The sequence below is a fragment of the Sitodiplosis mosellana genome, unplaced genomic scaffold, assembly GCF_009176505.1.
Source record: "Sitodiplosis mosellana isolate CC-2019 unplaced genomic scaffold, AAFC_SMos_1.0 Smas_scaffold_54, whole genome shotgun sequence".
NCBI lineage: Eukaryota > Metazoa > Arthropoda > Insecta > Diptera > Cecidomyiidae > Sitodiplosis > Sitodiplosis mosellana.
Window position 1 is genome coordinate 143,990 of NW_022595296.1, and position 23,483 is coordinate 167,472.

The following is a 23,483-nucleotide window of genomic DNA, read 5'->3' on the forward strand; positions in this document are numbered from 1 at the left end:
TGTCAGAGCACGCTAAATGTCCAAATTCCATATGATATTTGACAAACCATTCATTTGACACTCAGTGTCACTCATTCCGAATTGTCATTCGGACTATAGGAGTAAACAAAAGAATTTAAAATGAGAAATAAAACATTTTGAACGCATGAATAAAAATAGCAAATTGAAATAGTACAAAAATATAATCCACCGCCGAATAAAAATGGTGACCACACAGAAGAAGTATATTTGCATCAATTGCGGTCATCCAATCGATGAACTTTACACCAAATACAGCGCAAATGTGATGAAAATCGTCAATTGTGTAAGAGCCGAAATAATTTCTGCATAAATTTTCAATTAATTTTAATTTTTGTGTGTTTTTTTTTCTGCAGGACAAATGTCATGAAATTGCCGACAAATACATTGAATTTGAACCCATCGTCGTTGTTATTGACTTGGTTCTACTGTCACGGCCCACTTACCGGCATCTGTTGTATAACACTGACTTTAAGGTATACTGTACAATCATACACTATGTGTTTCTTTGCATTTTTTTCAGTGTTTAGAGCCTGAAATAAAATTATTGAGGGATAATCATTTTTTGGGTGATTTTTACCACAAAAATGACCATTCAATAGATTTTTTCATGCAAAGATGATTCTTTTCTTACAATTTCCATTTTTCACATTCAGATCCACTGGAAATTGACGTTGATTATTTGCTTACTTGACGCATACATTTCCTGGTCCAACAAATCACATATCCTCGCTGCTGAAGTTAACAATGAACAATTTACCAAAGAAAAACTATTTTACCTGTGCTTCGCCTTGGCTGTTGCAGGTAAGTTTTGGGCGATAAATTACAAGCAATTTGCTCTGATTCGTTATTGATAAAGAAAACCGAAAAATAAAATTTTTGATTGAATTGGTTTTTGCCCTTTGTTCATTTGAAAATTAATCAAAACGAATCAATCAAACCAATTGCGGTGCAGTTTAAGATTATTCAAAAACCGAAAAAAAACATTTTTCGTCAATTTCAGACAATTTGGTGTTGATGGCGCTGTTGAGTTTTAGCTTAAGGAAATCTCCACTGTTTCTATCGGCTTCGAATCAAGCGATATTGTTGATCAAAGCCATGTGTTTGGCAAATGTGACCAAATTTTTCCTATTGCCCATTGTCATATGGAAGACACAACAGAGTGACTATGTTGTTCAACTAAATTTCCTACTTTTCATCGGATACTTCGTTAGTGGACTCATTCATGTTCATTCAGGTGAAGGTTTTTTTTATTTAAAACAATTGTTTGGTCTTTGGCTATTTGTGTTCACTGTGTATTGTTCACATTATCGTTTTTGTAGCCAAATTTTTTTTATATTTCATTTTATTTCCAATTTTTTTTTTCATGTTGTGAAAAAAAACTTGTCAAAAATGGAAACATTTAAAATTATTCGAGAGAAAAAATTAATTCTAAACTTTTTTCTCTATATATAGAGGTTAACTCTATTCACATGAACGAAATCAGCGTGAAAAAATTGTGTCAAACAAAATGTATCCCAATTTTTCCAATTATTTGGAAGATATAATTATATCTTCCAGTCAAGAGCTCATTGACTTTGTGCCAAAAGAGATTTTGTTTTTTTAAATGTGATAAAAATCGAAATCGTTCTTCTTCTTATCAGTGTAGTCAATTAACAAGTTTTTAAAATCTCACAAACAATTTAATCTCAATTAGAGTATGTAGATTCCCACTTACGTTTTTTGTTTGTCCTTTTTAAGAATAAAAACGGCCTTCTGTCTTTGTGTGAGTTATTTTGTTATCAAATGACGTGAGATTAGTCATGACTCAGCAATGTTTCCTTATAACGTTATCTAAATGCTTATGGTGACTGATAGGATATTTTCGGTGTTTTTTTGTGCAAAAAACACGTTTTTCTATCAATTGTCAACTTACAGTGCGTAAGTTGCACGCACCTAAGTCAATAAAATTTAGTAAATAAGCTTATTTAGTAAATAATATTTACTGTGAACCATTTTCACTGAACATTGATCAAATTTGACAAAAAAGTACACATCGAGATAACTTTATTCATTCAATTCATCAACTAAGTAATTTCCCTGTGCAATTGCCTAATTCATAAACTATGCTAATTGCTAATTCAATTGCTGTTATTATCTAATTCAATCAAATAATTCCATTAACCAATTCAATTTCAAATCTCTTGGAAACTCATCATTCAAACTAGTAATAAAATAAACTTTTTATTGTCATTTCAGTGATATCTGGATTTAGCCGAATTTACTCTGGATTTTCCGTGATCTCATCTCTCGCCATCAAGTCCATCATGTTCAATATTTTGATACGTTATTTGGAGCGGAATTTTTTCCTCTTCTAAATCGTCCAATAAAAAACACGTCCAACAAGTTTTAATCTTTGTCATTTTATTTAAAAAAAAAAACAATGTTCTAGCAAGAAATATATGATATTTCCCAACAACAATTTAAAGTTTTAAATTTAATTCTCTTTATGTTTTTCTTGTGAATATTTAGTGACCTCGTTGATGAGGTCATTCAACGATAAATTGCACTCTTTCTCTTCTTGAATAAAATGCAATTCAAATTGTGGATTTTCGGTATCACTAGCCTTTTTCCCGATTATGACTACCAATGGGATGCCCAACCTGAAAAAGAATCATGGAAATAATCAGTTTAATGTGTTGGGATCAGATTGAAATTTTAAATTGTTGGAGAAGAAAATTCATTTAGAAAAAAAATCCAACCTCCTCGCATTGCGAAATCGGTCTCCAATCGGAACTCGAATCCGATCGTCAACCAAAATTGAGTCTTGCAGTCCTGGAACGGTGTTCAGTCGATCATGCACCTCTTCCAAATAATGACTAGCTGAACTAAATGCTTTGCTTCGCTTCTCTGGAGGAATAATACAAACGGAGAATGGCGCTATTGGAAACGGCCATCGAATGTGTGACTCTGTTGCTAGCTTCTCAATGGCAGCGCCGATTAAACGGGTTACTCCGATTCCATAACAGCCCATTTGCATCGGTACTGGCTTTCCAGCCTTGAGAAAATTCGCCTTCTGCTTTTTGGTATACGTATCACCCAAGAGAAATGCATGACCCACCTGGAATTAGAGAAAAGTTTGATTAATAATTCATTGGAGCAAATTTTGCTCAGCAGATGGAAAAGATAAAAGAAGAGATTTTATTTGAAAAAAATATTGAAGGAAATAAATGAAAAAAATGCAAATAAATTAAAAAAATGAATCGGATGAAACAACAAAAAACAGAATTGAAATGGAGGTCGAAAATAGAAAAAATAATCAAACGATTCGAAAAAATTAGAATTTAGAACAAAAACGATGTTGTATAAACTTTAAATGTGGAAATTGCCACTTTGGTCCATGTCAACAGATCGTCGTTAGCAATCTTACTTCGATTCCACGATTTTTCTGAAGTTCCTTCGATTTACACTTGGGACACTCTGACACATCATCCGTAGTTTCAGTAGAGTCTATTGAAGTTTCTCCGCAAGATGAACAGGTCTGTAGGCTCTGCTCACCAATCGAGGCCAAATAGTGGTACTCATGCGATAAATGGCCGCCCATATCTGTGGCATCCGCTTCCACTGTGGGAGAAAAAAAGATTTAGAACAAATTTTTAATATCAAATTCGATTGGAATTATGTGTGGATTTAGATTGCCAGCAGTGTCAGGAACATTTCTCAGGAATTTTATAATACGTGGTAACAGGAAATTTATAATAAGTGGTCACGAATATTTTTTTCAAAAATACTTCCTGGCAGAATTTAAAACAGAATCAGAATACAATAACAATAAATGATTTCCCGCACATTTTTCATACCTTTTTCATATGGAACCCCAAGAAAAGTAAACAATTTCCTATAAATGTCGTTAACTTCTTCGTAAGTTCTCGTTGCACTTTCTATGTCCACGTCGAAAGTATACAAATCCTTCATAATGAACTCTTTGGATCGCAATAGACCATACCGCGCATTCTCATCACGAAATTTATTTCCAATCTATTTTTGCGGGAGTGAAATTTGAAAATAAAGTTAATTTTTTGATTGATAAAATCTATCATTAATGACATTAATTTGATGTTTAAAATAAATATAGATATTTATTCCTTAATTTAGGAATTTAACTCATTCATTTTAGCTTATTGAATTGGTTTTTCTATTCTGTTACTAATAATTAATTGAAAGTATGGCTTTAAAAATGGAAAATGAAAAAAAAATTGAAAAAACAGAGTCTAGAAATTCGTTCAAAAAAAAGTCACCATGGTGAGTGCACTGCACTCACTTGATATAACCGGAATGGTAATTGTTTTTCGCCGATATTTTGGCCGAGTGTCATCATGTGTGTAATGGATTCTTCAAACGTCTAAAAATCCAAACAGGACGCAGAATTGTTATGAAACGAGAAAGAAATTTGCAATAAGGAAATATCGTTCATGGTGTTGTGGTGAAATATCGTTCAGTTAAATAGTTTAAAAATATTTAAAAAAAAAATACCGGTCCAAGAAGCAGTGGTTTCTCATGTCGGTCCTTTAACGTGAATAGCTCAGATCCATAGACATCAAACCGCCCTATAACAAATATTGATGCATTTTAATGTTGTGATTTAATGCAAATAGTTATTGGCCATTGAAATATTGCATAGCAATATCATTGCTGCAATGAAACCAATACTTGAACTCCCGTATTGAGCAATGCTCCAATTTTCTTTCAAAAAGTTATTTCGTTGCAAAAATTCTCTTTGTCAATTCAAAAATTACAGAAAATATTTTTCGTAAATTTTCCAGAAAAATTCTCATTTATCCAAAAGAAAAAAGTCCATTAAAAGAACAACCACTCTACTTTGCCAACACTCACCGGACTGTGTCCATAGTTCGACGGGCGTTAAATTGGGTATGCTAATTTCTTGTGCATCAATTTTGTGCATGAATCGTTTAATAAGTGCGCTGGTTTTATTAATTGATCGCTGTAAAATGGGCAAATAATAAAAGGTGCCCTTGTCCAGTGGTTTCATCAGTCCATAGTCGACGAGTAACTGAAACAACAACAAATCATCAATATTTTCTGCACAATCAAATGATAGAAAAAATCTTACGCTCTGATTTTTCGATCCAAGAACATTCCTGGTCTTCTGCAGCAATGAATCGGTGGGATGGAAAATTTTCGAAACACGATTCATTTTCCCTAAATAAAATAAATCAACTATTTACAATCCAAAAGAAAAAGCCGAATGCAACACATTGTGCTATTTACATGTACAATAGTCCGGATTTGACATATGACAGCTGCTGTCAAACGTTGTCTAAACGTGTATTAAAATGTCAATGGAAACGCAGAGTAACGCACGCGCACCACCACTAACGCCATCCATACTACTACATCGACACATATGAACGCCAACTCCCAGTAGAGTAGCCATCATCATAACAATAACGTAAAATGCTTCAGTCATTACAGACTTTCACCAAGTGCTGAGTGTACAAATGTGAAACACAAAAGAAATCTAAAAATTTATTCCATTTCTTTGGTTTTTTTTTTCTGTGTAATTTCTCAACATCCAATCGAATCAAATTGAGTATCGTATTGAAATTTGTGTATAAATTTCAAACAGATGCATTTTTTTTCGATTGGGAATATTGTGTATATGACGTAAAATGAAAAAAATAATCAAAAAGCAATAAAAAGAAGCAAAAAGTATGCGGAAATAATATCTGAAATGTCATTAAGGAGGCCATCGACAATGAACAATCCAATTGGAATTTGAACAAATGTTGTCTACTAATTCAACGGCGACACAACAGGAAGAGAAAAAAAGTTGACATTCAGCAACCGAATTTTTTTTTTTCCAAGTGTTTCTATTTCGATGCATAATTTACGAAAAATAGTGAAAAAAAAATAAAAACAAACAACCGAAAAAATTGGTGTGAACAAAAATTAAAATGAGCAACACATTTATAACAACGGTGCAGATTTTCTTATGGAAACACTGGAAATGTTTTCAGTGTTCATGGATTAAAAATGTGTTTATGATTATTGTGCCGATTGCTATAGCTTGGTTTCAAATTCACGTGAGCAGTGCCACCACAAAAGGTGTACAAACCAACTTCCAAACGATCACCGAGGTAAATTTAGAACGCATTTTTATTCAGTCTTTATGCCAATGCATATAGACAGCGATATACTATAAGTGTCGATGCATGCGTTAAGACTGTTGTGCTGTTTTCATTCCCATCGGATGTTTATTTGTTATAATATGGTGCTGGGCTTGCATACAACACCACTCTTTGTTCATGTAAACAAATAAAGGAATATCAAGAAGTATACAAAAAAGTATCGAAAGAGAGAGAGAGAGAGAGATAAAAAGAAGATAATTTTTCGAAGCAATTGCCATTCAACGCATATAATTTATTCAAAATTGTACAGTAAATGTCAACTGTCACCGCTCTATTGTTATTTAGAATAATTTCATTGAAAATAGAATGAATAATTGTAATTTTGTGGATTCTGTTGGGTCTTTTATTACAGAAATTAATCGTAAAAATTAATCGTTTTGTCGTGATTGAAAATCATTCGCGATTTTCTTCGGTTTTTCGACTAATTTCTAGTGTTTTTTTTTTACTCATGTTCGATTATTTTTCGACTTTGTTCATCTTTTTCTGTTTCTTTTGTCCTTTGTTTCCTCTTCTTCTTCCTTCTTTGTTGACTTATTTCTTTTTATCTGCTCTTTCTTGCCACTTTTTCGCCCCTTTTTAGCACTACATGAAATGTAGAGCTACTAATCTGCTTTTTTTTCTAAATACTTTTTGAGTGATGAAACAAGTTATGGTGAATTTGACAATATTTTCTCTTTATGCTCATATTTTTTATTTAATTTAAACTAAAGGCAGTATATTTCAAAAAAAAAACAAAACCAAGATCTTGTAATTCATTTGGCAAATAAATATATTACTTCAAAGTTACTTTGATGAAATACATTTCATGTAGTGCGCCAAAAAATAGTTTGTTGTGAAACAACAAAATAGATTAAATAACTAAAAACTCAAGAACGCAGAGCGGAGCGAAGCAAAGCTCTGCGGTCTTGTTTGCCTCTGATATGCTCTCGTGCAGTTCACACGGTTCTTCTTTTCCGTGGTTCAGTCTTATTTCCTCTTTTTGACTCTCTTTAATTCTTTTTCTTGGTTCTTTGCTCACTCGCTTCATTCTTTCGACCCTTGTTGATCTGCATGAATCAGATGAACCGGTTATTTCGCAGAAATCCATTTAAAAATAAAGCCATGATGCAAATTTGCATTTCGCTACTGGCGCCTTGCCACATATTTTCGAAATATTGTGAAATTTTAACTCTGATCAACTGTTTTACTATTGTAAAATGTTAACTCTGTTGTTGACTCGACAATTATTCATTGAATAAACAGAGTCTTCACTGCGAAGACTCGTCAATAAATTGCTTATCATTACTCAGCAATTTAATGGAACTTCGGTGGAGAGAGATATGAAATAGCTATAATGAGTATAGCACAACTTTGCTTAAGTGCTGTCCAATTTTAATGCGATTTCCACGAAATATCATCGTCGGTTGATAAATGGGACATAACAAAATAGATGATAATTTCGTTGTGGGATTCTCGATTGTTCTCAGTCCTCACTTATGTCATCGCCAGTGGTACGGTTTATTCAAATCGAGGATACTCAATCGTCAGTATAAAGTGTCCCGAAGAGTCATTGAAGCGACAATAAATGACATTTTTCATTAGTAAAAGTGTGTCAATCAAAATGGCAACAAGTTTCCTAGAGAAAGACGAATAGCATGGAGAAAAAAAACTGTTGATATTGTACGGAAGCGCATATGATGGCAATGGAATCGACCTAAAAATAGACCAACAAGAGAAGAACTGCAATCGTAACCTATATTTACTATTTGGAGAAACGGCAAGTGAAAGTGGTGTATTGTCAACAAACGGTATATTGTACTATCCGTACACGCGTGAATGTAAATAGAAAGCCGCAGAATTGTGTTTTCCGTTATACGATAAGGTCACCTCATTCAGTTGGTTTGCCATCAAACCGCATGCAATACAAAGCCACTGTGGTGAGATAGAGGGAGTGATAGAGAAGGAGAGAGTGAGATAGAGAAAGAGAGCAAAAGTTAGAATGAGAGAAGGTGAGAGTAAGAGCTTTTGTGGTGACACTACTCGAGTGAGTATGAGAGATCGAGAAAGAGGGAAACAGAGAACGAGAGTGAGTGTAAGAGAAAGCGAATGAGTGACTGAGTGAGAGATTCACAATGCATAGTTTCCGGCAGATATGTGCCAGTTTTTAATGTGATTATTGTAAAAGGGAGAAAATTCGCCCCAGTTCTAAATTTAAACCACTTTTCACACATACATACACTGTTCCAAATTGCCACACACATTATATTGCAATTGATTTTAATTCAACTTGAACAATATACCATTAAATTGCATATACACTGAACGATAAAATCGATTTGAATATAAATTGTGGCTTCGATTCAAACAACTTGTTTGGAACTAGGTAAATTTTGTTCAAAGAGAGGAAAAAACGAACGATTGTTTACATAATGGATGAAGTCATTTCGATTTCGTAGAAGAAATAATTCGACAAGCAGCTGTCGTTTTTTAAAAAAAAATCTACTCATGATTAGAGTGGTTCGCTGTAAATTGAATACTTTATTTGAGACGTTGAACCGACTGTCGCTTAAATATTGAAACAAAATTGATAATAACAAACCAAGTGCTCAAGCGCTTGAACACTCAGCTATTTTAGTGTTTATTTATTGAAACGATTGTTATAACGAAATGTACACATTTTTTCATATTGACATAGCTATTGGCGATTTCTCCAGAAAGTCGTAATTCTGTGAAAAAGAACCATTTCGATAAGACGCTAAAGCGATAGACATTTTTTCAAGTAGAAAATGTGATAGTTGAACAAAAAATGTAAAGTTTCGTCGAAATCAATGTGACCGAAAATAAGCATAAAAGCAATATGGTGATAGTATGCCTTGGTGTAGCAGAGCATATACCGCTTGTGGACGATCACTTTATCTGATTTTGTGACGCACACTTGCTTGCGTACGTTCTATATATTGCGGCAATGCATATTATATGGCCAAAAGCCCACAAGTGGCACATACTCTGCTATGCCAGGTATATCATCACGATACTGCTTTCACGATTTTTGGACACATTCGTCGAAAAACATGTGATTTCGTCACAAAAGTACTGTAACGCTTGAAAATTTCTAATGAATTTGAATAATTTTATCAATTCTAAATTATTTTTTTATCGATTTTATCAATTCTTTGAAGTGTAATTCATTTTCTTCTTATTTTTTTTTTCAACAGGACGACATTTATAGATATTTTCCGGCGAATAATGAGGACCTCATACTGTACGCACCGAACACGTCATGGACATTTCGATTGATGGAAAATGCACGATATCGATTGAATATCGTGGAAGAGAGTGAGTGATTTTGTAAATGACATTTGCCCCCCAACCCACCCACATTCAATTGATTTTATTCATCTATCACTTGCACTACCTTGAATGTCGCCACAGTTCCCATTTGCTTATGACATGGTTTTCTAGGAACATTTTTTTTTTCTTTCACTAATTGAATTGTGTTCGTCCATTCCAACACGTACGTTACAATCCATATATATATGTTTGCAATATGTCGCGTGCATTACAATGATTGCACGGCTATAATTAGATTAATCATGTGAATAATTTTTGGTTTCAATAATAATGTGAACTAAAATCGTATGTAAATGAATGATATCAACATGAAATCACCACAAAATGGTCTAAATATACGGAATTGCGGCGTCATTTCCAATCAAACGATTTCATTTTTTTCTGTTACAGACAGGTTGTTGTGAATTGCGTTGGTGGAATATTGCAAATAATGTCATTTTTACAGCTGAAACAAATTGATTTAGTACAAATAAACTAATCACCAAATTATCGACAGGAATCCATGCATTTGACAATGAAGAAGAACTACAACAATTCTTTCAACGGCACAAGAACAACCGCAATTTTGCTGTCATTTTTACACAAGATGGAAGCAACGGACTACTTAACTATACCATTCGAATGAGAAATAACAACTTTCGAACCGAACAAATTTTTCTGAATAACATTTATGAAATTGCTACGAGAGGTAAGACCGAACTTATGACAAAACGGCTTTTTTTCTTGAGAATGTAATTTTTTCGGAAGGAAATTCGTCTTTCTCAGAAGGAAAATATTTTTTTTTTTCAAGAAACGAGCCCATATTTCGTGGGTAAAATCATTTTTTGAGACAATTTTTATTTTTTCGAAGCGAAAAATATTTTCCCTGGATAAAAGAATTTTCCCTCGAGACAAAATATGTTTATTCTGCTTCAAGAAAAAGGTGACAATTTTAATTAACCGAAATTTTTTCCTGGCCTCAGATATTGACGAGTACATCGACAGTGGTTTTTTGGCGCTGCAGCGGAGCATTGACAAGGCATACATTGAACTATCTGGCGAACAGAACCCTAATGAGTTCAAGGTAAATTCATTCAATCCTCTTATTAATTCCATTCTCCTGAACCCTCCTTTTACAGTTATAGCTTTTCTATAGCTCAATTAATTGGGCTAATTAGCTCAGTTATTGGTCAACCGATATATTTTCCCTTTAAACTCTCTTCTGAAACGACATTTAAACCTAAATCTTCTCTAATTTTCTAGTTGGAGTTCAAAAAGTTCCCACTAAACGCTCGCGAACGCAAACAATTTATTGGAATCAAGCAAACGGGTATCTTCGTAGTGATCATCTACAGTTTTACTGCATTGCTGAATATGATTCTCGTTCCAATGGTCGAAGAGAAGGGCTGTGGTGTGAAAGAATTCCTTCGAATCGCTTCAACACAGAGCTACCTGAACAACATGACATTTTTCTTCACAAATCTACTGATCGGTTGCATTATCTTCGGTGCAACGTTGATAGTGGCGGCTTGTTATCAACTACTCGGTCACGTTGTCGGTATTTGGCTGGTTATCTTGCTCTTTTTGTACTTAACATCCGCTATTGCGTTTACATTTTTGCTAAGCGTTGCTTTTGATTCGGGTAAGATACTGATTACGATCCATATCATTCGATCTACGTCGGTATAGAGACTAGATTTTGTTGTTGGTGTCTATACGGCTATATAGACATCAAGACTAGTATGGATTCTATACTATAGACATAAATGTTCATGTAGGAATAATACAACGACTGCTTATCAAACGATAAGCTGTATGACAATGCATGACCAAAAAATTGCTATCATTGTACTATTTCCGTTGGATAAAGACAAACAAAAAAGGTATAAACAAGTCATTTTTTCATCAACAGTTTATTATGCAAAAATCGGCGGATTCCTATGCTATATCGCACCATTTTTAATAGTTTTGTTCAACGATAAAATGCTGGATCTGATTCTACCGGTATTCAACTCGGCAGTTTTGCTCAAGGGATTGAATTTAATCGATATTTACGGAATGAAGGGTACGTTCAAGCTGTTTATGTTTCACATTCTATTTATGTGATCGGAAATGTAGCTGGAAAATTTTGGATTTGTGGAGATTTTTTTCAAAATATTTCAAATTTTTCACATTGATTTAGAATTTTTCAATATTCTGATGTTATTTTGATAGTCGTATCGAAGTTTGGGATTTTCATTCCGATTAAAAAAAATTTTGAAAATGATCGAAAATTGAAAAATTCAAATCAAAAAGGAAAAAATTGAAAAAAAATTATTTGCACTTTAAAAAGTCGCAAATAATGAATAAAATCGATTAAACCAGTAGAATAATCTTTTATCTCTTCAATCCGCAGGTTTGGTCTTCTCCTTCGAATACCTGTTAAATCGATCGTATGGATTCTCAATGCTTGAGCTGTATGGATTCCTTTTGGCGCATTCTTTTAGCTACACTATGCTTTACTTCTACTTGTCGCATGTGTTCCCTGGCCGATGTGGAACACCCAAGCCGTTTTACTTTCCATTGATGCCGTCGTACTACTGCAGTAGTTCAAAAGTGAATGCATCAGCGAGCGACAACACAGACACGGTCATTAATATAGACAGTCAGGCTGAGGTAGCTGTGAAAATTCGTGGCTTAACCAAAGTGTTCAAGAAATTCCGCGCTCGGAAAAATGTCGCCGTGAATAATTTGTCATTGGATATTTTGAAAAACCAAATTACCGTCTTGCTTGGCCATAACGGAGCTGGTAAGACAACAACAATGTCTATGATAAGTGGTATCATTCCAAAATCCGGCGGCACGATTAGCATCGATGGAGAGGAAAATGTCGACATTTATCGTCACAAAATCGGATATTGTCCACAGCATAACGTCTATATGAGCTACTTCACTTGTTTGGACCATTTGTGGTTCTTTGGACGGGTAAGACAGGAGTATTTTTGGAGTTTTTTTTTTCAATTCTCATTTTCTTATCGCTGTTGAACTGTTATTTGAGAATTTTTTTTAAACCAATTTTTCAATTTTTCATTTCAGCTCCGTGGATTAACACCAAAGCAAGTGCAGTACGATGCAAATCATTTGTTGAAAAAACTCAATCTAATGGCCAAGGCAAACGAATACGGTCACAATCTTTCTGGTGGCATGAAACGACGACTTTGTCTAGGCATCGCATTGATTGGCAATACGAAGTGAGTTATGAAAATTCCATTTTTTCCGTTTTATTTTTTGCAAGTCAAAAAATCCAAACTTATGAAAACTCTTTAAAAAAATCTTCCCAGAATTGCAATTTTGGATGAGCCATCATCTGGATTAGACCCTGAATCGCGTCGAGAATTGTGGAACATTTTGTTGGATATGCGAAAAGATCACACGATTTTCATAACAACTCACTACATGGAAGAAGCTGAAGCGTTGGCTGATAAGATAGCTATCATATCACATGGTCAACTACTTTGCTACGGTCCATCGATTCAACTGAAACGAAGATTCGAAACGGGTTACATTCTCAAGTTGCTCACAAATGAACAAACGTTCAAACAAGTGGACACAGTGAATTTGATCCAGCAATTCGTTCCGGATTTCGGTTTAAAATCGTTCGTTAAACCAACGTTAATTATCTCGTTACCGTACAAATTCCAACAAACATTCCCCGAGCTACTTGGTCAATTGGAAAAGAGACAAGATGAGCTTGGCATTTCGTCGATTAGTATCACCAATTCGTCGCTGGAAGATGTGTTCTTGAAGAGTGACTTCAATTTTACAAATCGGGCAAAGGAAGTCCAAGATGAAATTGATGCTCCATACAATCGCTTGCGCGAAGAACCCTTGCGGATCAGTGGATTTGAACAATTCCTAGCAATCTGGTACAAAAAGGGCATTTTCATGCGAGCACAATGGCTTTATTGGCTCATGTTGGTGAGTTTAACATGAAAGAATTTTTTTTTTGGAGATTTTAATATTTTTTCAACGATTGAAAGGTTGAAAAAAGTTTCAATTTTTTATTGATTTGATAAAATATCTTGAGAAAACAAAACTTTGAAAATTTTCTATTAAAATTGTTGAATTAACTTTTAAAATTGCCTGAAAAATTTAATCGGGCTTTAAAAAAATTTCAAATTTTTTTCTAACGCTAAGACGCTAATTTTTCTATACAGGCTTCCTTCCCAATCGCAGCCATAGTAATCAGCTTCTTATCGATCAACTATAAGCTATTCAACAAGGGCGACACAGTATCCGAACTCATTGATTTGCACATTGACCGCATCACACCGAGCGACGCTGAAATTCTCATTTGGCTCGATGAATCGCTACAAGATCGCAACTATTTCCAACAATCACTGCACAAGGTGATCGAAAGTGAAAACCTCAGAACGAAATACCTATCTTATCCGAGGAATTTAATTGAAAATGGTGAATGATACAGTTTTTCATCTAAAAAAAATTCAATTTTCTGAATTAGAAACTTTTTCATTGGGTTCAATGAAAAATTTAAAAATTATTTTCAAAACTTGGTCTAATTTTGTAGAAGAAAGGTTCATATATTTGTTCTTTTACTCCCACAGAATTGTTGTATCTGGAGCTTGAGAACACAACGCATTACCATGAGTATTTCCCAGCCGCTTTGGTCATTTACCGCGATGAGGAAACGAAGGGCATCAGTATGAACGTTCTATTCTCGGGCAATTCTCTGCATAGTTTAGCGGCGACGGTTAATTTGATCAGCAATTTTGAACTCCAACTTTTGACCAACGGGAATAATCGCATCAAAACAACAAATGCACCAATGCATCGGTGAGTGTGGTTAATTGAATTGATTGAACAGTGGAAAATTTGTTCATTAACGAAATTTTCGAATCTTCATCTTTTTTTCATCCACAGAAACCAAACAAAAATCAGTAAATCTGACTTGGATGTGTACGCGATGTTCATGCCAATGGCAATGTTCTTCTACATTTTGTTCTACGTTTCGATGCCATTCAACGAAGAACGGACTGAATTCAAGAAGATGCAACCTATTTCACCGTTTATTTACTGGACATCGGTATTCTTGTTTGATGCCATGATTCACTCTCTGTATTCGTACTTTATGTACACCATTCACATTTGGAGTGACGCTCATCACATATTCGAAACAAAGGAATATGGTGAGTTGATTGGTTGGAAGAAAACACTAAATTTGTACTAAAAGTTACAATTCCAGAAGTATTCTATGGGTTACTTTGAACATCTTCTTCATTCTTCAATTTTTGACAATTGACATTTTCTACAATTTTTCCTAAATCTGAAACTAATCCATTCTAAATTTCAACAGTTATGTTCCTGTCAATTTACATGCTGTATGGCCTGACCTACCTTCCGATCATCTATATGGTCAGCCAGATGTTCCGTACCATGTCGTCTTTGTATTCGTTCTTAACTTACATGTTTGTTATTTTCTGTAAGTATAATGATGAGTTTTCCTTATAAGGAAGAATATAAATATTTTAGACAATTCACTTGTTCCGACGGTCGGAATCCGACCAGAACAAATGTGCAATTTGAATTTTTCTAGAGATAATTCTTCAATTATTTTCTAATGTTTTTATTTTTAACTAAATCTGAATTTCCATCTTACAGATATAATTGCTTCGTTCATTTCATCGTCGGAGGACAATATTAAAACCTACAATATGCTGATCAACGTTCTGTTGATCATTCCAGACTACGCTTTATCACACGCGATCAACTCACTACTCATCACCTATGTTAAGCAACACGAAGCACAAATGAACTTCAATTTCGGTGAGTCCAATTGAGTTTTTTGCTCTTTTTTTGAAGTAAAAATTGAATGAAAGTCAATTTCGTAGACAAAATTATTTTTCAAAAAATCAAACTAGTTTAAATTCAAATTAGATTGTATTCGAAAATAGTAAAATTTTCAATTAAAAAAAAGTTATGATTTAATCATTCAATAAAATATTCATTTCTTCTTCAGATCATCAATATTCACCAACGGCTGAAATAATCCCAGAAACTTTATCCTACACTGGCACATCTGGACCACTTGATTTGTCAAGATACTTCATTTACGCAGCTGCTGTTATCGCTGTTACTTATGTGAGGATCATTTGGAATTATGAATATTTTTTTATTCACATTTGGGTTGCTATTAAGTAACAAAAATAATTTTGTTCTCATTTGGGACTGCTCTTCGATAAAAAATAGCAAATTGATTAATTTGATTCAATTTTTCTTGCCTTTTCCAGTTGATACTGATCAACATTGTGGAGAGTATTTATCGGCGCGAAAAATTGCGGTGTTTCTTTACCTTTAGATGGGGACGAAAGAAGCGATCAAAAGACAATCAATCCAAAACGGGTGATATTCAACTGAACTGCTGCTCGGCGAACAGTTCTTCAGAGGTCGAAGAAGAGAAATCACTGACCAGAACATTGGTTCGCGAACATAAACTCAAAGATTATGCCGTGATTGTGGCCAATTTGTACAAGGCCTATGACAGCTCGGACGTTGTACGAGGCATTGATTTTGCTGTTAAACAAGGTTTGTTTTTGAGCAATTTTTTCTTTCCCAATTTTATTTGTCAATTGATGTAACATTATGTTTTTCATATTTGTCTATTATGTTTATTATAATGTAATTACATTTAAATTATACCGCCAAGTTCTGGCTGAATTTACAGGGAAAAAATGGAGCACAAAAATAAACAATTTTATTGTTTGAAAAAGTTTGATTAGGATATTAGGAATAGATGAATAGAAGAGATTGTGTATATAAAAATACTATAACCAAACAAGGAAATGCTCCAGATAAGACGTCACCAATGGGAATACAATAGCATTATTATACATTTCAGAAAAGACACTTCAAAGCAAGTCCGTACGGGTATATTAGAATGTACAGTGTACCGTTCGCCTTAAACAGAGATGTACAAACATGTAATAGAAAAAATCATAGGATAAAAAAATTGATGGCGTCCATAATGCCATGGCGCTCAAAAAATTGTCGAACTCAAAGCAAGTAGGATTAAAGCTATTACGGGATATTATAGGCAAATATAGCTTATAGTTAAATTGGTTGGTGCAACATAGTCTATTTCCATTTAACTAAGACTAGTTCATCATCAATCTTACATCAACAGTACTGTATTTCTAACTGATGCTTGTCTAGGATGCAATTTATTCGAGTCCAGATCACGATTCAGCAATGTTTTTAAAATTGTTTATTGGTTTTTATTAATTTTGAGGTATTTTCATTGGGTATGGCGAAAATAATTTATTTTATTAAGACTTCCAAAAATTTTTTTTTGATTTATTTTGACTTTTGAATTGACACATTGATTTCAAATTCAAATTGTATGATTTTTTTTCGAAATTTAACATAATTTCTCATTCCAGGTGAATGTTTTGGCCTGCTTGGCATTAATGGAGCTGGTAAAACGACAACATTTAAAATGTTGACCCACGACACGACTGTAACTCACGGTCAAATTTACATCAACGGTATGAGTTGCTTCGATCAATCGACTCTGGTAAGTATTAATTTAATGCAGATTTTGGGCAAATCGTTCAAAAATCGAATCCAAACTGAATTTCGGGCATTTTTCATTCAATGAAAATTGCTTCAAATATTTTGATTCAAACTACACATTTTGTGTTGCAAAATATGAATAATTTTTTCAGCCAAATGAATGAAAAAAAGAATGAAAGCAAAAAATTTATGAGAAAAAAACAGAAGATTAACGCACAATTTTATTTTCAGTACAAAACATTATTTGGCTACTGTCCACAAGTGGATGCATTGAATTCGTACATGACAGCTTATGAGATCCTGAAGTACATGGCTTGGATTCGAGGTACGCCACGGCATCGCATCCATCGCGAGGTGGAGAAATGGCTGAAGAGAATGGACTTGGCGCGATATAAGCATGTTCAGATTAAGTTCTATTCCGGTGGAACTAAACGAAAATTGAACACTGCCATCGCTATGGTAAGCATCATTCACGTCAAAAATTTATTAATTCAATCAAAAACATCAATTTCTATTTTTTTTTCTTTAGCGGAAGAGGTTTTTTTTTATTTTTGTAATTTTTCGGAAGGAAAAAAAATCTGACTTTTTAAAAAAATCATCTCTTCAATCTATTTTCAGATCGCTGTGCCGCAGTTAATTTTATTGGATGAGCCAACGACTGGCGTTGATCCAGTCAGTAGGCGATTTATGTGGAATTGTATTCAGGACTGCCAGAAGAATAATAAAAACATCGTGCTAACATCGCATAGGTAAGTGAACGAGGACATTGAACATTAAACACTGTTCACTGTTCACTGAGCAATTTTATGCTGTTTGGCTAGTTCATTCCAAATAACCCAAATCAATTATTCAATTCTTTCCGAAACAGTATGGATGAATGTGAGTACCTGTGCAACCGTTTAGCGATAATGGTCGATGGAACGATTCGTTGCATTGGTCCAATTCAAAACTTGAAAAATTCCTTTGGATTGGGTTTCGTCATTCATATCGTATACAATGAACGGGCATCGATCGACAATAGTGAGAACATCATCAAAGTGAAAGAATCGATGGGTCAGATGTTCAACCAGTGTAAATTACAGGAAGAATATGCGGTAAATATGCTTGAAAAACAAATCTAAAATAGATACAAAAACTAGCTAAATTTTTTTTTTACTAATCGCATCCTTTCATCCACCGACCAGGGTCGCTTGACATTTATCGTCAAAGAGGATTCATTACATTGGTCAGAGGTGTTCATCAAAATTCAAAGGTTGCAAACCCAGTACGGGCATTTCATAACCGATATAACAGTGAATGAGACATCACTCGAGGACATTTTCTTGCAGTTTGCAAACACTAGCACCAACGATCCGGCATCAAATCAAAATAACTGTGCTCTCGAAGCGCTCTCAATCTAAGTACCATCACAGACAATGCAATGTGGTTTCAATGATCCCAAATTACTTAACCGCCTGTGTTCAATACGTCATTTTTGATCTTAGCATTGAAAGTATTTGTACTGAGTAAGCACAGTTTTTATTTTGTATGCGACAGAGGTGTGCAAAATGTCCCAATAACCCGTTTTGTCGATATATATTTCTTTTCGTGTGATCCAAAAATGTTGTTTAGGAGAAAAAAAAAAACAAGAGAAAGTAGTGAAAATTTTGATGACATAATCTGATTTGATTGAGAGAAAAAAAAATGCCGAACTGAAACGAACCTGAACCATTCAATATCATCATTTGCATATATTTTGTGCATTAGACCGTAGTAAAGAAAAAACATGGATTCGAAAGAGAGTTTATATTTAGATGCTGCCCAAGCGTGTGTATTGTGATTGTGATTGGCAGCTAACTAAAATGATAGTTAAGTTAATATAGAGTAACACGATATCAATGTAATTATGTTAAAACCACTTTATTTTTTAGACAAACACATTTACTAGTCTCAAATTCCATTCGAGTTAACATTTTTCTTTGTTTAAGTTGATTTTAAACACATATTCACATTTATAGGTTTAATTCAATTCTATGTTTTGTGCCCGTTTACGGGCGCTTGTATAACAATTAATGTACAGTAATTTTTTTTTAACCTGGCATTACAACAGTGAAATATTCGAGATTACTAGCTTCGATTCGAAGGCAGCTAAAAATGTCTGAAGAAACTCTGTGAGTTTACAGGCCAACGAGAGAATAGGAAGGAATTTTGAACGAATATTTTGGGCGAAAATGAATGAATTTTTGAATTGAAAGAATAATTCATTCCGAAGTTATTCGTTCGAAATGACTACGGCCTCAGGCTGTAGTCTACATACTCGGGATATAGTCTATTGCTCAGAGGTCGCAAACGAGGATTCTAAGATCAAAAGTTTTTCTCCTAGAATTTGACGAATCTTTGGATCTACACGTTTGAGATTACAAAAAATTCTTCAAACATGACTTCTGGTTTTTGTTTAAACAAAAAAAAATCCAGAGCCCCGTGTTTGATTCCCGAGAAGAAGAAAATTTCGTTCATTTTGGTCTCCAAATTTTCATCAAATTTTGGGCGAAAAATATTTTGTTTGTAAAATTCCCGTTTGCGACCTCTGCTACAGCCTGATAAGGTGATAAGGCCAGAGCCAATCAACATCAGGAACATTTCTCCCTCCAAAGAGTGAGCTATTACAAATTGATTGATTCAATTGCTGTTTTTAAAAGCCTTTCACTGAAAGGTAATCGTTCTTTGGAAGGATCAAAATCAAATCGCACACAAATAATCGAAAATTTTCGGTTCGAAATCCAATCGCAGTCAATATATTCAGCGTAAAAAAGTTTTGAACAAACGTAACGCGTAATATACAGCGCAAAGAATGACTATTGATTGCACACAACTAAAAACTATCTGCGCCTGTGTGCAGAAATGTTCCAAATGACGCATAAAACCAATAATAACATGAAGTTTTAATCTCTGAATACTGGCAAATGTCAAATACGTACACTAACACACATACATTTAATATTCATTTTCAGTTATATTTACTTCATTTAATTAGCATATAATTTATTTAAGGACCTTCCCTAACAAAGAAGTGTCAATCAATTGTATACCCTTTTGTTGTCGCTAGAAATTGTCCGCAGCGAGCCCATTTCATGAAAACCATGCATTCAACAACAACAACAAAACACGTCCATTTCATTTGGAGAATTTAGCTTTGTTCATTGACACCAAACACCTCTGTACCTCTGCTCTGTAGTGTAGTTTTAATGTAAAAGTCATATGTGACTGGGTCTTCTGGTGTCAACAAAGTGAGCGAACATACATACAAAATCAATATTTTTTATATGAACTTATGATCTATGAGAAGCCTTCATGTAGCAAACATAAATAAATCTCGATGTAGGTAGCAAGTGGACTTCGGGAGATCATGTCACCATTGACTTGTGCTCGATTTGTAATTTTGTTATTTGTGTAACACACAACAATTCACATTAAATCAAAAGAAAGTAGAACCACAACAAAGAACAGTACTTACAAATTCATCCGAATCTCAGCAATCAACAATATTCTACGTGATCAAACACCACACAATATAGCTAAATGTTTATTCATTGACTGAGGCAAACAAAACAGAGAAAGAAATATGTGCGCTAAATGCTCAGAAACAATAAAAACAGATGCAATACGAGTAATAAAATGATTGAATGTACGATTTATTTCGATAGAAAAATGAAACTTTGTTTCAACACCGTTTTGAACTTTATCCATGCAAAAAGCAATTGTAATTCATATATTAAACAATTTAAATTGATAGAGAAAAAAACAAGTTTGAATCTATTTAAATGGAGTAGAGAATTTTTTTGTGTACATTTATGACAATGGGCTTGACCAAAACAAAAACAATATAATCGTGTATTTTTTCGACATGTATTTAATGAAAATAAAATAAATGGATTTTTTTTTCGAAAAATCATAACTGCGTGAGTGGAACGACTTATTTTCTACGCATTTTCTCCTATTTTTTTGTGCGAAATTTTTCTTTGCATTTTTTTCTGTAGGATTTTTCAATTGTTTAGTTCATCAAATGATATCAGTTGAATGATGATTTGAAAATTGAGTTTAAAGTGAATTAACTGGATTTGATTTCAATTAAAAAGGTTTCACATGCTTACTAAATGTTTTTTGGTGCCATGAAATTTCCATTTAAATGGCAAATTCGAATTGATTCAATTCAATTCAAAACAAGGAGATTAAATTCAATTTTTGATTTGATTCAATTCAATATAATTGAATCAATTTTTTGTGAGCGTCATTACCCGCTTAAACTTGAAATTGAGCTCATAACAGCGTATTTCCGTATAATGTTCCAGCATAGCTCCAGCTTTACAGATCTCTGATCCGGTCACATTTTTCCCTTCTTTTTGGCTGTACTGGTGACAGTTCGAAAAGATCAGCTGAACATCTTTCATAAAATCATCATTCGTTTGGTATTGTCCTCTGTTTAATTTGTTTTCGATTGTGCTAAAATCCATTGGATATTTGATGATTTCCTAGTAGTCAGGTACTTTGGCTTTGCTTAGTGGTCGAACGAAAGCCAATGAGTGTCTATTTTTGGAGATATCGTCAAGCAGTCTTTTGGCTGTAGCAACATTAATGCGATCAACAGTTGTTTTCGACTTTTTGGTCATTAATTTCATGACGATCGATTCCCAGTCATTATCATCCAACATACCTGGGTGAAAAATTACGAAAGAAAAGTCGAAATGGATTAATAATGAAACACAATGAGAAAACGATAGAAATTAAATCTGAGAGAACAAAGAAAATAATAAGAGAAAATGTTTAGTGACAAAGTTATACAAAGGCCATTGAACATACGCTTATGTTTGTTGATGTATTGAGAAAACTGTTCCCTGCTCAGCTTATCAAACGGAATTCGATCAAATGAGTCCTTCAGCTTTGATTTCATATTGGCTGGAGTGGGATGTTTTTTGCTTCGCTGACACTCCGCTCCGGCCCAAGCCATGCAAGCATTTACAATGGCCGCTGCTCTACACAATGGTAACACAAGCTGCAGAATTTTGTCGAATACTGCGTGTTCGCAACCCAAGAGATCGGCCGATTTCAGGACTTCGGCTCCATTCTGTGAAATCTCTTTTTCACACACTTTCGACAATTTTTCCATTTTCAGGGAACGGGCTGCTGCGTATGTTGAGCACACATTTGAGACCTTCAACGCTTTCTGCATTAAATCGGCGCATATCTTCAAACCGTCGACCTCATATTTCTTACACAGTTTGGCCACTTCGACAACGTTCTCGGATTTTACTTCAAATTCATCAAAATAGAAGAATTTTAAGAATTCGCGGAATGCTTTGGCCGATACATTATGGATTTTTATGGGCTGTTCTGCGGGTGATGAACCATAAAATAGTTCTTCGAATACAGTACTATTGGCTGATAAGAGATTTTTATGTGATACAATTTTCTTTGTTCCAACTTGAAACTTGACATCAGATGTCTTCGGATCCAGATCCAACTTTCTCCCTTTTTCTTTCGCCAATTTTCTGTTCCTAACGTGCAGATTTTTACCTTCCATGTTCGGTTTGCTGTTGTAATTGGGTTTGATATTCAGACAGATGAATTTAGTTTAAGGTTATGAAGCCTACTACAAAATGAGTTCCAGTAAAAATATTCACTTTTGATGTTTTTATTCAATTGATGGGTCAAAATCGATATTCAATGTATTCAATCAAAATCACCTATGTGACACAAACTTGATCGTTGCTGAAAGCTTCAAAAATTGCAAAATCCTTCACAATTACCAACTAATTAAAACACGTGGCTTGCAGTCAATGTCGCTTCTGGATGCTTCATTGAACATTTTGACACATTTCATGTCCTGGTCTAATTTAGTCAAAATTGTCATTGGACGCATTCAGCTGGTCTATGCTCAAGTCAAGAATATTCTTCAAATTGTATTTCGTTGTACATTCATTGAATCTGACTGATCAATCGAATTCTCTTGATGCTGGATACATTTGCGTATGTACAAAATAAATGCAAACAAATATTTTCGAGAAATAAAAATGCAATCAACAATTTTATGTTTGAATGAAAAGTTTCTCATTTATTTTCACCATAGAAAAGAATAGAAAATGACATTTATTCAAGTAGTTCGCAAATAGTTCCGAATCACTGACTCAATGGACTATTGTGGTTTTTTGGTCGATTCATTTTGATGTTTTCGTCAAAAGACTTTGGATTTTGGATTGAATGAAAAGGATCATCACGGTCCAATTCGTTGAAACATCAAATGGGTCACCATGTTTGGTCCATCATCGAAACGGATTTCAGCGCCATTATTAATTTTGGAGTTGTTTCTTAATTTCCATACCCAGACTCGGTGTTCGCCGTCAATGTGACACTTGATTGAGTATT

At 34.1% G+C, this 23,483-nt stretch overlaps 4 protein-coding genes across 6 annotated transcripts; 2 read left to right on the forward strand and 2 right to left on the reverse strand.

The window, feature by feature from the left end:
- Positions 1 to 17: 17 nt before the first annotated feature.
- Positions 18 to 2,410, forward strand: LOC129570391 (protein ARV1). The gene is made up of 5 exons (XM_055449972.1): positions 18 to 304; positions 375 to 494; positions 675 to 822; positions 1,022 to 1,255; positions 2,257 to 2,410. Exons 1-5 carry the CDS (start codon positions 203 to 205, stop codon positions 2,373 to 2,375), a joined length of 723 nt encoding a protein of 240 aa, XP_055305947.1. The 5' UTR covers positions 18 to 202; the 3' UTR covers positions 2,376 to 2,410.
- Positions 2,401 to 5,442, reverse strand: LOC129570389 (probable proline--tRNA ligase, mitochondrial). Its single transcript, XM_055449970.1, has 9 exons — positions 5,287 to 5,442; positions 5,129 to 5,217; positions 4,891 to 5,068; positions 4,531 to 4,604; positions 4,319 to 4,399; positions 3,858 to 4,035; positions 3,428 to 3,621; positions 2,760 to 3,118; positions 2,401 to 2,660 (listed from the first exon to the last, which is right to left on the reverse strand). The coding sequence occupies exons 1-9, from the start codon at positions 5,309 to 5,311 to the stop codon at positions 2,495 to 2,497; spliced, it is 1,344 nt and encodes a 447-aa protein (XP_055305945.1). The 5' UTR covers positions 5,312 to 5,442; the 3' UTR covers positions 2,401 to 2,494.
- On the forward strand, positions 5,437 to 19,018 carry LOC129570386 (phospholipid-transporting ATPase ABCA1). Of its 3 annotated transcripts, none has more exons than XM_055449962.1 (21): positions 5,437 to 6,155; positions 9,401 to 9,521; positions 10,033 to 10,224; positions 10,499 to 10,599; positions 10,779 to 11,157; positions 11,428 to 11,580; positions 11,911 to 12,479; positions 12,591 to 12,745; positions 12,836 to 13,472; positions 13,712 to 13,967; positions 14,120 to 14,348; positions 14,436 to 14,701; positions 14,869 to 14,994; positions 15,174 to 15,338; positions 15,532 to 15,653; positions 15,803 to 16,097; positions 16,952 to 17,085; positions 17,316 to 17,543; positions 17,703 to 17,833; positions 17,953 to 18,178; positions 18,269 to 19,018. In XM_055449962.1, exons 1-21 carry the CDS (start codon positions 5,973 to 5,975, stop codon positions 18,482 to 18,484), a joined length of 4,884 nt encoding a protein of 1,627 aa, XP_055305937.1. In that variant the 5' UTR covers positions 5,437 to 5,972; the 3' UTR covers positions 18,485 to 19,018. The 3 variants fall into 3 exon arrangements, with proteins under 3 accessions (XP_055305937.1, XP_055305939.1, XP_055305938.1); XM_055449964.1 differs by lacking the exon at positions 5,437 to 6,155 and adding an exon at positions 7,662 to 8,229; XM_055449963.1 differs by lacking the exon at positions 5,437 to 6,155 and adding an exon at positions 9,125 to 9,275.
- A 2,253-nt stretch (positions 19,019 to 21,271) lies between these two features.
- Positions 21,272 to 22,962, reverse strand: LOC129570378 (BTB/POZ domain-containing protein 6-B-like). The gene is made up of 2 exons (XM_055449953.1): positions 21,921 to 22,962; positions 21,272 to 21,774 (listed from the first exon to the last, which is right to left on the reverse strand). The coding sequence occupies exons 1-2, from the start codon at positions 22,639 to 22,641 to the stop codon at positions 21,593 to 21,595; spliced, it is 903 nt and encodes a 300-aa protein (XP_055305928.1). The 5' UTR covers positions 22,642 to 22,962; the 3' UTR covers positions 21,272 to 21,592.
- Between the last annotated feature and the right edge of the window lie 521 nt (positions 22,963 to 23,483).

What these genes read in the sequence shown, in the direction of transcription:
- LOC129570389 (XM_055449970.1), bottom strand. Translation starts at nt 5,311, where the DNA reads ATGTCAAATCCGGACTATTGTACAT. An exon ending in AAATCCGGACTATTGTACAT is followed by an intron (nt 5,218 to 5,286) that starts GTAAATAGCACA and finishes TATTTTATTTAG; the next exon opens with GGAAAATGAATCGTGTTTCG. An exon ending in TGGGGTTCCATATGAAAAAG is followed by an intron (nt 3,622 to 3,857) that starts GTATGAAAAATG and finishes TTTCTCCCACAG; the next exon opens with TGGAAGCGGATGCCACAGAT.
- LOC129570386 (XM_055449962.1), top strand. Translation starts at nt 5,973, where the DNA reads ATGAGCAACACATTTATAACAACGGTGCAGATTTTCTTATGGAAACAC. An exon ending in AGAACCCTAATGAGTTCAAG is followed by an intron (nt 10,600 to 10,778) that starts GTAAATTCATTC and finishes CTAATTTTCTAG; the next exon opens with TTGGAGTTCAAAAAGTTCCC. An exon ending in ACAAATGCACCAATGCATCG is followed by an intron (nt 14,349 to 14,435) that starts GTGAGTGTGGTT and finishes TTTCATCCACAG; the next exon opens with AAACCAAACAAAAATCAGTA.
- LOC129570391 (XM_055449972.1), top strand. Translation starts at nt 203, where the DNA reads ATGGTGACCACACAGAAGAAGTATATTTGCATCAATTGCGGTCATCCA. An exon ending in TGATGAAAATCGTCAATTGT is followed by an intron (nt 305 to 374) that starts GTAAGAGCCGAA and finishes TTTTTTCTGCAG; the next exon opens with GACAAATGTCATGAAATTGC. An exon ending in ACTCATTCATGTTCATTCAG is followed by an intron (nt 1,256 to 2,256) that starts GTGAAGGTTTTT and finishes TTGTCATTTCAG; the next exon opens with TGATATCTGGATTTAGCCGA.
- LOC129570378 (XM_055449953.1), bottom strand. Translation starts at nt 22,641, where the DNA reads ATGGAAGGTAAAAATCTGCACGTTAGGAACAGAAAATTGGCGAAAGAA. An exon ending in ATACATCAACAAACATAAGC is followed by an intron (nt 21,775 to 21,920) that starts GTATGTTCAATG and finishes TTTTTCACCCAG; the next exon opens with GTATGTTGGATGATAATGAC.